General features: G+C 36.2%; 1 protein-coding gene across 3 annotated transcripts in view; it reads right to left on the bottom strand.

The window, feature by feature from the left end:
- Positions 1–15,956, bottom strand: part of RYR3 (ryanodine receptor 3) — a 285,326-nt gene that overhangs the window by 216,259 nt on the left and 53,111 nt on the right. For all 3 annotated transcript variants that reach the window (XM_070756567.1, XM_070756561.1, XM_070756554.1), the window contains exons 12-17: positions 14,607–14,742; positions 10,915–11,010; positions 9,534–9,652; positions 4,866–4,999; positions 2,871–3,112; positions 1,516–1,708 (exon numbers count right to left, since the gene is read on the bottom strand). In XM_070756567.1, coding sequence (XP_070612668.1) covers positions 1,516–1,708; positions 2,871–3,112; positions 4,866–4,999; positions 9,534–9,652; positions 10,915–11,010; positions 14,607–14,742 — 920 coding nt within the window. The remainder of the gene's footprint in view (positions 1–1,515; positions 1,709–2,870; positions 3,113–4,865; positions 5,000–9,533; positions 9,653–10,914; positions 11,011–14,606; positions 14,743–15,956) is intronic.

The raw sequence follows: 15,956 nt of genomic DNA, 5'->3' as shown, positions 1-15,956 counted from the left end.
GCCACAAATCCCTAAGGAATTTTCCCCCAAAAGGTTTGATATACTAAATTGAACAATCCTGAACATAAGAAAAATATAAATGAACTGAAAAAAATGGTTCTTATTGGTTTATTTTTGAATATAAGACCATATTGTTTTATACTCGAGTATAAGCCTACTCGAGTATAAGCCTATTTGAGTATAAGCATGCGGGCCCATTTATGAGCAAAATAAACCAATAAGGATCATTTTTTTCAGTTCAATTTTCATATCATTATGTTCAGAAAGGTTCAAACTACCAATCCCACACCAACTTTAGTAAAATAGAATGCATTTTGCAGGCAAAATTATCAATAAACCCAAAAGTTTTGATATACTAAATTGAACAATCCTAAACATAAGAAAAATAGAAATGAACTGAAAAAAATGATTCTTATTGGTTTATTTTTGAATATAAGACCATATTGTTTTATACTCGAGTATAAGCCTATTGGACTATAAGCATGGGGGCCCATTTATGAGCAAAATAAACCAATAAGGATCATTTTTTTCAGTTCAATTTTCATATCATTATGTTCAGAAAGGTTCAAGCTACCAATCCCACACCATCTTTAGTAAAATAGAATGCATTTTGCAGGCAAAATTATCAATAAACCTTAAAAAAATTCACAAAAATGGGGGGGTAGGCACATTTATGTGCAAAATAAACCAATAAGGATTAATTCTTTCAGTTCAATTTTCATTCCATTGTGTGCAGAAATGTTCAAACTTGTTTCCAGGTGAAAAAAGCTTTCAAAAAGACCAAATATAAGTACCTAAAATGATCAATTTGCAGTCCGGGTCAAATAGACCAGGGAACATAAGATTAGGGAGTTTTTTCGAACAGAATAGCAGGGTTAAGGGAAGAATATAGGAAAGGTAAGATTAATAAATCATATACCATACCAGTGTATCATTGTGTGCTTAATCTTTGTATGTCAGAAGAGAACTTGAACTCTTGTCACCACTACCAAAGAAAAATAATATCATCTTCAAGCAGTTCTCCAGTGATATATAAGAGGGAGTGAATAATTTCACATAGATTGTGAAAAAACCCAACAGTTCATAATGGGTTCATTTTTTTATTTATTGAATTTATAGACCATCCTTCTCCTTGTGGACTCAGGGAGGAATACAACAGTAAAAAAAGATAAAAATTTAAAATACCCCAATACCGTGAACGAGTAAAAAAATTACCCAATAAACAGCACACAGTCCTCACTCATACATACCAATGGTCGAACCATCACTCAACGACCCTAAGCCTGCCGACTAAGATGTGTTTTAAGTGTCTTAAGTACTTAGTATAAGATTTGGGAGAAACGAAACAAAAAATAGGCAGTATCAACATTCTCATTCTCCATATTCTGATTTAAAAACAACAACTGGATTTTCTGATTATGAATGATATCGTTACTGTAAACTACATTAACCTCACTAAACAATATGCAATAGAATTGTTTGGGATTGTTGATATGAAAGCAGGATCTTCCTTACTTGATACCAGCTGAGAAGCTCACCACAGGGAAAAAAAATCCATCAGTATTGAAGTTTTCAAACATTCCTTGCACTGGTTGTCCATTAATACGGAAAGAAATGCTGGGTGCCCCTAAATCCAAGCAACAGCTGACCACATCATCAGATGCTAATAAATGCTGATTCACGGATGCAACAGCTCTGGATATTCGACCTAATAAGCAGAGAATCATAGGGGAAAATGATCTAAGAAAAGCTGGGGGGAAACTGTGAAATTTCTATGATATTTAAAATATTTTTTCATGTTAAATAAATTGTTTCACAAAAACTAAAAAATATTTAGAAACTGGAATAGTATTTCACTTTACAAAAGTATGTGTGTGTGTGTGTGTGTGTGCGTGTGCGTGCGTGCGTGCGTGTGTGCACGCATAGACACATACACACAGTCTTACAGATCTGGACACAATTTATCTATCTATCTATCTATCTATCTATCTATCTATCTATCTATCTATCTATCTATCTATCTATCTTATTTATTTATTTATTAGATTTGTATGCCACCCCTCTCCTTATACTCGGGCCGGCTCACAACAACAATAGAACAATTCAAGCCAAATCTAATAATTTAAAAACATTAAAAAAACCTGTTATTAAAGCAGACATACACACAAACATACCATACATGAATTGTATAGGCCTGGGGGAGATGTTTCAATTCCCCTATGCCTGACGGCAGAGGCAATTATCTTTTAAATGGCATATACTTAATTTTATACTGCTATTCTTGGCACACAAAAATGAGCATTTTAAAGAAAAACATAGAAATCCTATGGTTGCATGAGGATAATGTCTATTATTGTTCAATGCAAATTTGCATGTCCATCTTTTTAGTCATCAATTGCATTATTTTTCAATTCCACAGGCAGGCAGCATCTTGTGCAAACTGCAAAGAAAACTCATTTTCATCTTTCCATTCCTTAATTGTCAATGCTATGAGTTTCCAATGTTCTGTTCGATTAAACAAAACATGAGTTTTCAGTGTGCAATCCCCAATAATTTAAACTGAGTTTGTGGATGATTACTGTTCATTGGATTAGCTCCTAAACAAAATAGACATTATAGTTCTCCAATAAAACCAAACAAATTGAAAAAACCACAAAACAAATATAGATGAAGTATTAATTCTTTTTGCCCCTTCTTTATTTCCAGTCAAGTGTAATTCTGCTTCATAAGTATTCAATTTTGAACTGTAAAATTAAGAGAGAGAAAATGATTCTTCAAGGAGGCAAAACAAATTTCTTAAACAGAAAACAATTCTATTTTGCAAGCCTTCACATGATTTGCGGCAGTTCACATTTTAAATCAGATCTTACCAGACCACAGATGAAGTCCATCAAAGCCATAGGAGTACAGGTCATCACCAACACCGTTTCCTCCCCATCCTTCCCCACCTCCAGGATAAGGAGCATAGCCTGATGTTGAGGCCCATCCAACCCGCAAATGTGTAGGTTCTGCTGTCAAAAATGGTTCCACTTGATCAATGATGAGTTCAAAGTACCATTTTTTATACTGGGCTGAGCCCTCAGCAATTCCAAGAAATATGTTTGGCCTTATGCTAAAAAAAGAAGAGAATGAAGAGCATATAAAACACACTGCAGTAAAATACAGTGGTACCTCAAGATACGAACCCCTCGTCTTACGAACAACTCGTGATACGAACCAGGGGTTCAGAAAAATTTTGCCTCTTCTTACGAACTTTTTTCAAGTTACGAACCAGCGTTCGGAGACTGCTGGGAAGCCGCGCGGCTGTTTTAAAAGGTGACAGCCGGGCAGCGGGGCTTCCCAGCAGCCTCCCGAACGCCGGTTCGCAACTCGAAAAAAGTTCGTAAGAAGAGGCAAAATTTTTCTGAACCCCGGGTTCGGTTCGGGAGGTTGCTGGGAAGCCCCCCAGCCCGGCTGTCACCTTTTAAAACAGCCACGCAGCTTTCCAGCAGTCTCTGAACACTGAACGCAGAAGTTCGGGTTTGGCGTTCGGCTTCAGGAAGCTGCTGGGGAGCCGTCTGGCTGTTTTAAAAAGTGACAGCCGGGCTGGGGGGCTTCCCAGCAACCTCCCGAACCCCGAACTTTTGCCGAACTTCCGGGTTCGGGGTTCGGGAGGTTGCTGGGAAGCCCCCCAGCCCGGCTGTCACCTTTTAAAACAGCCGCGGGGCTTCCCAGCAGTCTCCAAATGCCGAACGCGGAAGTTCGGGTTTGGCGTTCGGCTTCGGGAAGCTGCTGGGAAGCCGCGTGGCTGTTTTAAAAGGTGACAGCCGGGCTGGGGGGCTTCCCAGCAACCTCCCGAGCCCCGAACCCGGAAGTTTGGCACCTTTTAAAACAGCCTGGGGGCTTCTCGGCGGCCTCCCAAACGCCAAACCCGGAAGTTCGGGTTTGGCGTTCGGCGTTCGGGAGGTCGCGTTCGGGAGGCTGTTTTAAAAGGTGACAGCCGGGTTTTTTTTTTTGGTTGCATGGATTAATTGACTTTACATTGTTTCCTATGGGAAACAATGTTTCGTCTTACGAACCTTTCGTCTTATGAACCTCCCCCTGGAACCAATTAGGTTCGTAAGACGAGGTTTAACTGTATATACCATAGTTTCAGGGTTCAGAAAGAGAGCTTTCTCTACTCTTGTCCCCACCCTACGGAATATTCTCCCCTCCAGGGTAAAACCCCACTTTCTTGGCTTTTCAAAATTTGGCTTGCCCAACCCTCTTGGAGTTTCAAGAGTGGGGTTCAACCTTGGAAATAGTTAATATCTGGAAGATGTCCCCTCTGCCTTTTAACTTTTTCTATCTTTGTTTTAGTTTTTTTAATTAGCTCGTATTTTACTTATATATTTGATTATATTATTACATTGTTTTTATGCTTTAGCTCTAAACTGCCCAGATTCACTCTGGGAGTGAGATAGGCAGTCCCTAAAGTTGAAAAATAAATAAAAATATGCATGTATACCTCAATATCATGCTAACCATAGTTAATATATCAACAGTAGTGATCAAACATTGTTCTCAAACTATCTAACATATAAGGATAAAGTCAATATCCAAATTATCCTTCTATAATTCATGAGTATAACACTTTGCTTCTAGGACATTCATCTATTCTGTGTTCTGTCTCCAAAAAAAATCAATTATACTGACAAGTCAAACAGAGAATGTGATGCAATGCATAAGTAAAATCACAGATAAAATCACAGATACAAAAAAACATATAACAGACAAAGAACCATTGTCTATCCATATACACCATATTAGTTGTGACTGATTTTTCTGCTCAATTCCTGCTATAGAGATTAAATATTTTAATAAGTATGATTGAGATATAATGATACCTTGTCACATCATTCACCAGTCGTGTTTGCAAGAGCAGATCTCTTCGAGGAAGAAGATTGTCACATATTAAGTTCTGATTAGCGCGCACTGCTACACCATTACAGAGACAAAGAGAGCACAGGACATCAAGAACCTAGAAAACATTCACAGAAATGAGTCTTAGAACTATGTAGAGCATAATACAGTACTAATTTCAAGGAGTTTTAATTTCACTTCTAAAGAAGTCTAACTAGAAATTTAATACCATTATTATGGTTCATTGCACAGAACCATTAAGATATTTGGCATTTTTGTCTTTCATTGAGTGCTTTTCAAGGACCTGGGACAGGAATATCTATTCTTATTTTTATTATTCTTACACTTAAGAATAAAGAATACTAATTAATGAAGAATTTTAAAAAATTACAAACTGACATACTATAAATCAGTGATGGCGATCCTTTCTTCCTCATTTACTGAGAGAGTATGAGCACATGCTATCATGCATATGCAAGTGCCCACACCCATAATTCAATGCCTGGGGAGCCCTTCATGGCATCGGACCAGAATACATCTGGGTCCGCCTTCTGCCGCATGAATCCCAGCGACCGGTTAGGTCCCACAGAGTCGGTCTTCTCCGGGTCCCGTCGACTAAACAATGTCGTCTAGCGGGAACCAGGGGAAGAATCTTCTCTGTGGCGGCCCCAACCCCCTGGAACCAGCTCCCACTGGAGATCAGAATTGCCCCCACCCTCCTTGCCTTTCATAAGCTCCTTAAAACCCACCTCTGTCATCAGGCTTGGAGGAACTGAACTACCCTTTTCCCCCTAGGCCTATACAATGTATGCATGGTATGTTTGTGTGTATGTTTGGTTTTAAATAAGGGTTTTTAATTATTTTAAACATTAGATTTGCTATATGCTGTTTACTACTGTTGTTAGCCTCCCCGAGTCTACGGAGAGGGGTGGCATACAAATCTAATAAATAAATAAATAAATAAATGAATGAATGAATGAATGAATGAATGAATAAATAAATAAATAAATAAATAAATAAAATATTTGCAATGAATTAAACTAGTTAAATTAGATGAAAATTAACCAAGGTAGAACATGAAATTCTGAGAAGCCTATTGTCAAAACTAGTCCAAATGCCTCTGACTGTATCTTTTTCTCCACATCAAACAAAAACATTTTAAGGCCACCATTAAAACTAGAAAATCATCCATGAATCACAGAGTAAGAAACTGATTCTAAATCTAGCTATGAGGCTAGATTTTGAAAGGCTCTCAACCTTAAATGTACTGTCAGACAAGTGGTCACAGCCAAAATGCCAAGGATGCCAAATAATCAATTCTTTTGGTATGTGCCTTCTCACTAATGAAATAGTGATCAATTAAGCCAAAAGCCAAAATTTAGTTTGTATAGATTATGTAGTGCATAGACACATGAAAGATAAAAGAGATTACAAAAATCCAGACTATAGTAATTTGAATCCAGTTATTTGAAGCAAGAGTAGGTAGGGAGGCCTTCCACTAAGGCATTGCAGTAATCAAGGCATGAATGAGAAGCTTTGCTGCATCAGGTGTCAAGAATTGAAAAATAACAACAAATGTTCTACAGTTGAAAATGGCAGATCTTCACAGTAGGCGCAACAAATGACTGCAGGACAATTTATTATCCACCTGCAGGCACAAATTCATGGCAACTGATATGGAGGCAATGTCATAGCACTGGAGACAGATGGAATTTGTTTTTTGCAAAATACTAAGAGCTCTGTTTTGTCTGAGCTCAAGATAATGGGCAATCATCCAGGATAAAATTTGCTGTTATAAAAAAAGACCCATTGGAATTCTGTGTCACTGAATCAAACTTGGGTACATTTAGGTATGATCAGAATAGATATGATATAAAAACTCAACTCTAGTATTGTCACTCTAAAGAAGGGTATAAAGCATAAAGAGAACATGACCCAGGAGTGAATCTTGAACAATACCAACCGTGAAGGGGAATTTACAATAACAAGAGTTTTTAAAAGAAACAGGAAAAGAAGGGGATTTAAAAAAGACAAAAATACAGGAAAATGCATTAATAACCCCCAGCAATTCAATAATCAGGATGAAAGTATTTGATTGTTAAGAATATTAAACTCAGCTTATTAAACTAAGAGCAGAAGCATAGTCAACAGATACTGTACATCATTCAACAATTCACAGAGAGGTGTCTCAGTGGCAGGACCAGATCAACATCCTGATTGAATGAAACCATAAACTTTATGATGTGCAAGTGAGGTCTCTAGTTAAGAGAAAACAACTTCAGGATTTTTTTTAAAAAAGGAAACATAGAGTGAGAGCTAGAATAAATGTGAGAACGATTTTCAGTGAATAATTAATGCTCTTCATTCTCTACATCAATGACCTTTGCGATCTCATCACAAGCAACTGTATTCTTTTTGCAGATGATGTAAAACTCTTCAACACCACTGATAACACAACTATTCTACAAAAAGACCTAGACTCAGTTTATGACTGGTCCAACACATGGCAACTCCAAATCTCAACCAGCAAATGCTCTGTCCTAAAGAATCAGAACTTCAAATACAAACTGAATAAACAAATTATCACAGATAATCCCCACTTGATCAAGGATCTTGGAATACTAATAACTAAAGATCTAAGTGCCAAAGCCCACTGCAAGAACATCACCAAGAAGGCTTCAAGAGTTTTTAATCTAATTCTACGTAGCTTCTGCTCTGGAAATCTCACACTACTTACCAGAGCTTACAAAACTTTCGCCAGACCCATCCTAGAATACAGTTCATCTGTTTGGAACCCATACCACATTTCTGACATTAACACCCTTGAAAATGTCCAAAGATACTTCACCAGAAGAGCCTTTCACTCCTCTACCCGAAACAGAATATCCTACGAAACTAGACTTGCAATCCTGGGTCTTGAGAGCTTAGAACTACGATGCCTTAAACATGATGTAAGTATTGCCCACAAGATTATATGCTGCGATGTCCTGCCTATCAAAGACTACTTCAGCTTCAACCACAACAATACAAAAACACACAACAGATTCAAGCTTAATATTAACTGCTCCAAACTTGACTGTAAAAAATACGACTTTAGTAATCGAGTTGTTGAAGCATGGAACTCATTACCGGACTATGTAGTGTCATCCCCTAACCCCCAACACTTTAACCTTAGATTATCCAGATTCCTAAGAGGTCAATAAGGGGTGTACATAAGCGCACTAGAGTGCCTTCCGTCCCCTGTCCTATAGTCTCTCCTATATCTCCTATATCTTCTCTATTATATCTCTATAAGCTTCATTGTGTATTATTGTGTATTGGACAAAATAAAAAAATAAAAAAATAAAATAAACAGTTCAGTCAATAATGTGAAACAAAATGAATGGAAGGAAAAATGAACAAAAGAAGGAAGGAAACCAGCAGACAACTTGCTCCGTGAATAGATATGGCTTGATTATGCAGGGCTTAAATTGGTGAAAGGATGAGAACATGTCCTGCCCACAAGCCCTTTCACAAGCATTCACTGAAATGTTTGATGGGCAGTTTCTACTTAAGAAATACAAAGGAAAGTTTTGTCTCTCCCTTGTTTACCAAAACTTTTAATCACAGCTCGTCTGAAAAAGCACTGTAGAAGAGGTTCTTTAAAATGCCAAGAGAAGTAGCAGAGTTGAGCCTTAAAGCTATTGCTTCAATTTATCCTCTAAACAAATAACCCTGTACAATATTTTTCTTTTCTTAAATATAAGCATATTTCTTCAGAAGTCTCCCCAGCATTCTCCAGATTCTGGTCCATCATTGAGGCAGTTTCCATATTCACTTATTTGGGGACCAAGCCTTAGTGACTTCATTGGGACTGAGTAAAATACACAGGATTATGCTGTCCATGTCCAATAATATGAACTTCTATATGTATGGCCAGGAAAGGCACAAAATCTTTTAAAAACTTATTTATACATGAGATGTTTGATATCCACAAATCCTTCTGCTTTTTAAACTTGCTAAATAGCTTATTGGCATAGATGGTAATGGTATCCAAGATAATCATTGCTCTAATTATCTAAAATTTGAAAAAGATGTGAAATGTTCTTAACATTTTTGGCTACTTCCTGGAAAATGAAATTTCTTTCTATAGGAATTTATACATTCCAGAGGACTAAAGGATCTTCTCAGGTACATATTTAGGCATACCTGTTTACTCCAAGCAGGGCAAAACAATCTTGTACTGCTTTCTAGGAGGCAATATATAATAACATCACACAGAATATAAAAATAGACAAATTATCCTCTTCACGGGATAGAATGAGGAGCAAGTCATGTAAAACCTCATAAGAGCACAACATAATATAACACCTATATAACTCTGTTTAAAAACAGTTTACATAGAGCAAACCAATTTGTTACTTATATTTCTACAGTCATAAAGAAATTGTTCCTGAGAATCTAATAGTAGTATCTAATAAAGTAGAATCTAATAAAGGGGGGGAAAATCCTCATTTTTAAATTTTCACACTTGTTTTGTGGCAAAAGAGCAGGTTTTTATAACAATGTACTTAATTCTCTTTTAATATAATTTATAGGTGTTATAACCATTTTTGCTTTATTTATACAACATGTTACATATTAAAGATGCATCTTGCATTTCTAAAACATACCTTATGGTTGCGTCCATGCTTATCCAGCAGGGAAATTATGGATTTTATATGGCCTTCATCTATCAAATTTAAAGCTTCTGGGCTTTCAATCAAGATACAGCGCAACACTTCTAAAATACCTGTTTGAATGCCAGGGAGAAAGAGATTATTTTGAGTTTCAGGGTAGAAACTATAACATATAATTCAAGCACTGAAAAAAATATAAATGAAAGGGGGGAAATCCTTCTTTAAGCTCTTTAAAAATGTTTAACATTTAAAAATTGAAGATGCCTGAAATAGGCAGCCAGCTTCAAGAAAATAAAATAACTTAGATGTGGATTTTTCTTTTATGGTATTTTTATCTGAGGACAGATAACAAATTAAGGAACAACTGAACCAGAAAGGAAGCTATCTTTAGAAACATAAATCCCTTAGCCCTTAAGCTAAATCTAGCAGTAGAATTTCATTCATTCTTAAGAGTTTCTGCTCAGTTTATCTATGGGTCTAAATTACAACAATATTCTTCTCAATATATTGGATCAATAACTATTTTCTTATTAATTCAAGAAATGTGTTAATATCTTACACAAATCAGTAAAATAATCTTTTATTTGAAAAGATGTGGTAAAATCTAAATAGCATTGCACTGTAAATACCTCAATGTATTATATCATTATAGGAATTAATGTGTCAGGGATAACTGTTCCTTGAAAACAGGATGTAAAGATTTATTTATTCATTTATTCATTTATTCATCCATCCATCCATCTGATTTCTATGCTGCTCTTCTCCACAGACTCAGGGTAGCTCACAACAGAAGTAAATACAAAAAACATATAAGAAATCTAACTTAAAATATACTCTAAAACCCCAATTGTTAAAACCAGCCATCTACATTCATCCCATCATACATTAAACATTCAGTCATTGGTTAGGGCTAGATGTTAAAACTCAAGCCTGTCGGCAGAGATGAATTTTTAGTACCTTGTGGAAGGCCAGGATAGTGGGGCAGTGCAGATATCCAGGGAGAGTTGATTCCAGAGGGCCAGGACCACCACAGAGATGGCTCTGCCCCTAGGCCCTGCCAGACAACATTGTCTGGCTGACGGGACCTGGAGAAGACCAACTCTGTGGGCCCTAATCACCGCTGGGATACATGAAGCAGAAGACGGTCTAGTATCTGGTGCTATGCCATGTAGGGCTTTGTAGGTCATAACCAACACTTTGAATTGCGTTCAGAGATCAATCAGCAGCCAATGCAGCTTGCGGAGTGCTGGAGAGACACGGGCATATCTTGGGAGGCCCATGACAGCTTGTGCAGCTACATCTGTAGTCTCCGGGAATTCTTAAATGAAAATCCATAATTAAAGTTAACTGCCTTTGGAAAAGTAGTATATCTCACCTGAAGAGGACTCTAGTCTGTCCAATTTACTAATCAACCAATCAAGATTATTGGAAAACTGGGCACAATTATTTCTGTTACCACAAATGAGAGCAGCTGCAAGATAGATTTGAGATGATCAGTTAAATATAGAAACAGATATTTTAGAATAAAGCCAAAATATTTTTAAAAGTCTCCATCTACTACATGTTGATATTCAGGATATATCCATTATATGCTTTTCTGTATATTTTAGATATAAAAGGAATATAGTTTACTGGTACCTTCACTAGGCATAATAGATTATTACCATTCCAGTAGACATTCAATATTTTTGATATCAATATTTTTGATACCATTATCCCATCATCTCTAGCTCTAAATTAATTGTTACATTGTTCTGGACTTAATCACACAAAACTATTCGTAAAAGTTATTAAAACTTGGTGACTTTCAATTACTGCTAGTTATAAATGTAAAATTTTAATTCTGTAATCAATGAATAAAGAATTAATTTCAATACATGCACATTACTTTAAATATTTTAATCTAATAAAGAACCTATTTTTCTATATATTTGTATATCAGAGACATTGCTTGTTAGTCAGCTGAGTTTTTAAAAACCACTATCAAATCTACAAATAAAATAGTTTCTTTTCTTTTTTTAATATAATAATTTTATGAGTTTAAAGCAAACCAACGTACAAAATACAAATACAAAATATACATATATACAGTGGTACCTCTACTTACAAACTTAATTCATTCTGTGACCAGGTTCTTAAGAAGAAAAGTTGGTAAGCAGAAGCAATTTTTCCCATAGGAATCAATATAAAAGCAAATAATGTGAGCGATTGGGGAAACCACAGGGAGGGTGGAGGCCCTGTTTCCTCCCAGGAGATTCCTAGAGAGGTCCCACAGAGGCTGCTCCCCACCTTTTCTGGCCCTGTTTCCTCCCAGGAGATTCCTAGAGAGTCCCCATGGAGGCTTCTCCCCACCTTTTCTGGCCCTGTTTCCTCCCAGGAGATTCCTAGAGAGGCCCCATGGAGGCTTCTCCCTGCCTTTTCCAGTTACAGTTTCGGAGGCTCAGGTTTATAAGTGGAAAATGGTTCTTGAGAAGAGGCAAAAAAATCTTGACCACCCGGTTCTTATCTAGAAAAGTTTGTAAGTAGACACGTTTGTAGGTAGAGGTACCACTGTACAAGACCAATACAGTATATAAAAAGAAAAAATATACAACCTAATCTAACCTAACAAAAAAAAAAAAAGAAAACCAAAAGAAAAAAATACATTATTTATATATGGTGCAGCATTTCTTATCACTATTTTAAGTCTTTTATGTTCTTTTAAAAAAATTTATTCTTATCCTTATTGTCTTTCATCACTGTATAATATTATTTATTGTATCAATTTTTTTGTATTCCAACAATTTATACTAATTCTCCCAAGTTTTGTAAAATTCTATGTCCTCTTTATCCTGTAAATGCATTGTCATTTTACACATCTCTGCACATTCCAATATTTTGGTTATTATTATTGTGTTTTTAGGAATTATGTCTGTTTTCAAAAATTGTGCATAGAGAATTATTTTGGTTGTTATAATGTGTAATAGGAGATATTGGAAATATTTGTCTATTTTTGTTCTGAATATTCCTAACAAAAAGGTTTCTGGCTGGTTTGGTTACTTCTTCAATCCATTTTTGTATTGTTTTCCAATACTTCCTTATTTTTGAGCAAGTCCACCACATGTAATAATAAGTACCAATATCTTGTTTACATTTCCAACATATGGGCGATGTATTGAGAAACAGTTTTGCCAGTTTTGCCAGAGATAAGTGCCACCTGTAGAATATTTTATACATATTATCTCTGTATGATGAAGCCATTGTCATTTTATAATTTTGATTGCATAATTTGTTTCAGAGATCCAATTCAATAGTGTGGGCGAAGTTTTGTGCCCAAATTTCACTGTCTCATCCTCTATTTTTATATTAAGTAAGCAGTTATAAGATTTAGCAATTATTTTCTCTTCTGTATCTAATAATATTTTATCCAATAATATTAATATTAATATTAATATTCATTTTGAAATGCCACTTGTGATATAACTTTTTGGTATTTTGTTTGACTTTGTAGTTATGGCCACCAATCGATTTTTATCCCTCTTAATGCCAATTGTTCTCTCATTTTCAAATTGTTCTGCTCTTCTAATAATTCCTTGTATGTAATTTTTTTAATCTAAGTGTAATGCAGTGAGATAAATTAGGACTTCCATTGGAGATATCCATTTAGGAATCTGATTATAGTATTTATTCTTGATTTCTAACCAATCGTCTAGTAGTATTCCTCTTATAGAAACATAGAAACTTATATAGTGTCGTTGAAAATACTTATGAGTCTGGTGTTTACCTTCCCAAATAAAATTGTGCCAACCCATTTGTAAATCATGTCCTTCTATTGTTAGAATTCTTTTATTCTTAAATGGGACCCATTCTTTTATCCATGATATGGTTGCTGCTTGGTGATATAGTTTCCAATCTGCTACCCCAAAACCTCCTCTCTTCCTTTTATTCTGTAATAGTTTCTTTTTAATTCTTGCATTTGTTCCAGACTAAATAAACTTCAAAATTATTTTATATAAGTCGGTATAAAATTTTCTATTGATTTTTATTGGGGCTGTTTGAAAGAGGTATAGAATCTTAGGCAATAATTTATTTTCAAAACTGTCTCTAACAGTCAAAAATTTCCAGGTGAAGATTTCACTGGAAGGCACTATAGAAGAAAAAAAATATTATTTAGAGGTTTCTGAACCGCTAAAGTAGATGACAATGAAAAATTCAGCAATCTTCAACAGGAAGAAATCAAAAACAGTGAGAGTTACCCACTTTTAATACATTTGTTAATTATTACTAAAGTTTAGAAAGAGAATGGTAATAACCAGGGGTGGGTTCTAACTAACCTTGTTGCTAATTTGCTTCCTTCTGCACTGTTTGGCTGTGCCAAAAAAAAATCCCAAAAAAGTATTTTAAAAAATCAGAAAACAAGATGACAACACATGCGCAGTGCCAGAAATTCAGCTTGTGTGCATGCTCAGAAGAAAAAATAAATAAATATTTTTTTAAAAAAATCCAAAGATGGTGGCTCCCACGGACCGACACTGTTTCAAGTGAACTGGTCCGAACAGGGAAGAACCCACCTCTGGTAATAACAGTGAAGAAAAATATGAATCTGAAAGCAGGGTATAGAAGAATGTAGCCTGGTATCTTTCTAATTTGTCTTCGAATTCTGTTTCTTCTCTGGTTTTTTTGTTTTTGTTTTTTTGCTGTACATACATACATTTCTGAATCATAAAAGGGAACCACATTTAGCACTGAAGACATTACCTAGTTTGATAATGAAACATCTACAAGAAAACACCTAAGCTCAGAGAGCACCAATTCAACTCTCAACTTCAAATATTCTCTTCTATTGAAAACCACATCTTAAAATTTTAAAGTACATTATTAAAATTACTTTATTAACATAACCATGATGTAAATTGCAATCATCTGCTAACCTGCTAATTTATTTTTGGTATTGGTTTTCATGTGCTATTCATTATGGGGGAAATTATTCAGCTCCTCTGGTTTAGACTTAATTCAAAATTTTCTCCAAAATCTCATTGAACTCTACATAACTTACTTCAACACATATGCTTACACTGTATAACTCACCTAATAACTTGTATAGAAGATTCAGAATTTCTTTCCACGCTGCGCCATTTTCTTCTCTACCTACTCCTGTAAAATGAGCGGTACTATAGTACACATTTAATCGATCAATGCAGTTCAGAACCAATGCCAGCATCCCCTGTGAAAGCATAATTAAAAACACTCTTTGTATCTTCAAGTATATAGACCTTTTCACATAAACATTTAAACAAGTAGTTCAAATACAGCATTGAACTATAAAATATTGGATATAGAGTAATACATTTTCTTCCCAAAAAGAAAATAGCTAGCTGTAAATGTGGGACAAGATAGATTTCAGGGATACAAACACAGTCATTGTAACTATCATTTTGCTTAAAGCAGCCGTAAAGCTCTCATCTGGACCAGGTTCATAGCATTAGAGAGAAAAGCCTTTGTTCTTCTCCAGAGCCACTTCCCCAGTAAAAAATTATCCTGCTGCCTCCATTAGCAAATTGGTTTGCTGAAGGGGTGGGAAGGACCCAGAACATTAAGAAACGCCGTTCCAGCAGCAGAAATGGAGCGTGTAGCCTCGCTCCATTGCTGCTGGGCGTGCACATGATATACACGTGCAACCGGAGCGATTCCGGTAAAAAATTACTGGTTTTTTGCTGGCGCGCATCCAGGTGGGGAGGGAACCGCTGTGAGAGGCATGGGGAGGCGAATGGTGGCAGGCAGCAGCAAGCGATCACTTGCCTTGTTTTTGCCTATTTCTAGGTTCTTTTCACTTCTGCACATGCACAGAAGCAACCCCCCTTGGAAATCCCACACACGCACGTCCTTGTGTGAGATTCGGCTTCTGCGCATGCACAGAAGCTGAATTCCACATAAGGGGGCATGTGCGTGTGCAGGGGCGCACTCTCAGCCCATTCCAGTAGGGCCAGGAATGGTAATCTGCTCCTGGTTCTAACTTACCTCACTGCCAGTTCATTCTTTCGTGCACCATTTATTTATTTATTTATTTATTTATTCATTTATTTATTCATTTATTTATTAGTTTTGTATGCTGCTCCTCTCCGTAGACTCGGGGCGGCTCACAGCAAACAAATAAATAATCCCAAAACAAGATGACAATGCATGCGCATTGCCGGAAACGTGGCTTCTGCACATGCTCAGAAGAAAAAAATATTTAAAAATTTAAAAAAAGAAAAAAAAAAAGAAGGCAGCACCCACGGATCAGCACTGACCGAACCAGATCTGTGATGTCATTGTGATGTCACCAGCAGGTTCGATCCGAACGAGGAGGAACCCACCTCTGGTTTGATGTACCTAACCTGAAACTCAGTTTGGAATCAACTATTGGTAAAATGTATGCAGTAATGAGAACATCTGTGG

The sequence above is a fragment of the Erythrolamprus reginae genome, chromosome 1 (assembly GCF_031021105.1).
Source record: "Erythrolamprus reginae isolate rEryReg1 chromosome 1, rEryReg1.hap1, whole genome shotgun sequence".
NCBI classification, from domain to species: domain Eukaryota; kingdom Metazoa; phylum Chordata; class Lepidosauria; order Squamata; family Dipsadidae; genus Erythrolamprus; species Erythrolamprus reginae.
The sequence above is the reverse complement of the archived record's forward strand: the minus strand, read 5'-3'. Positions and strand labels throughout refer to the sequence as shown.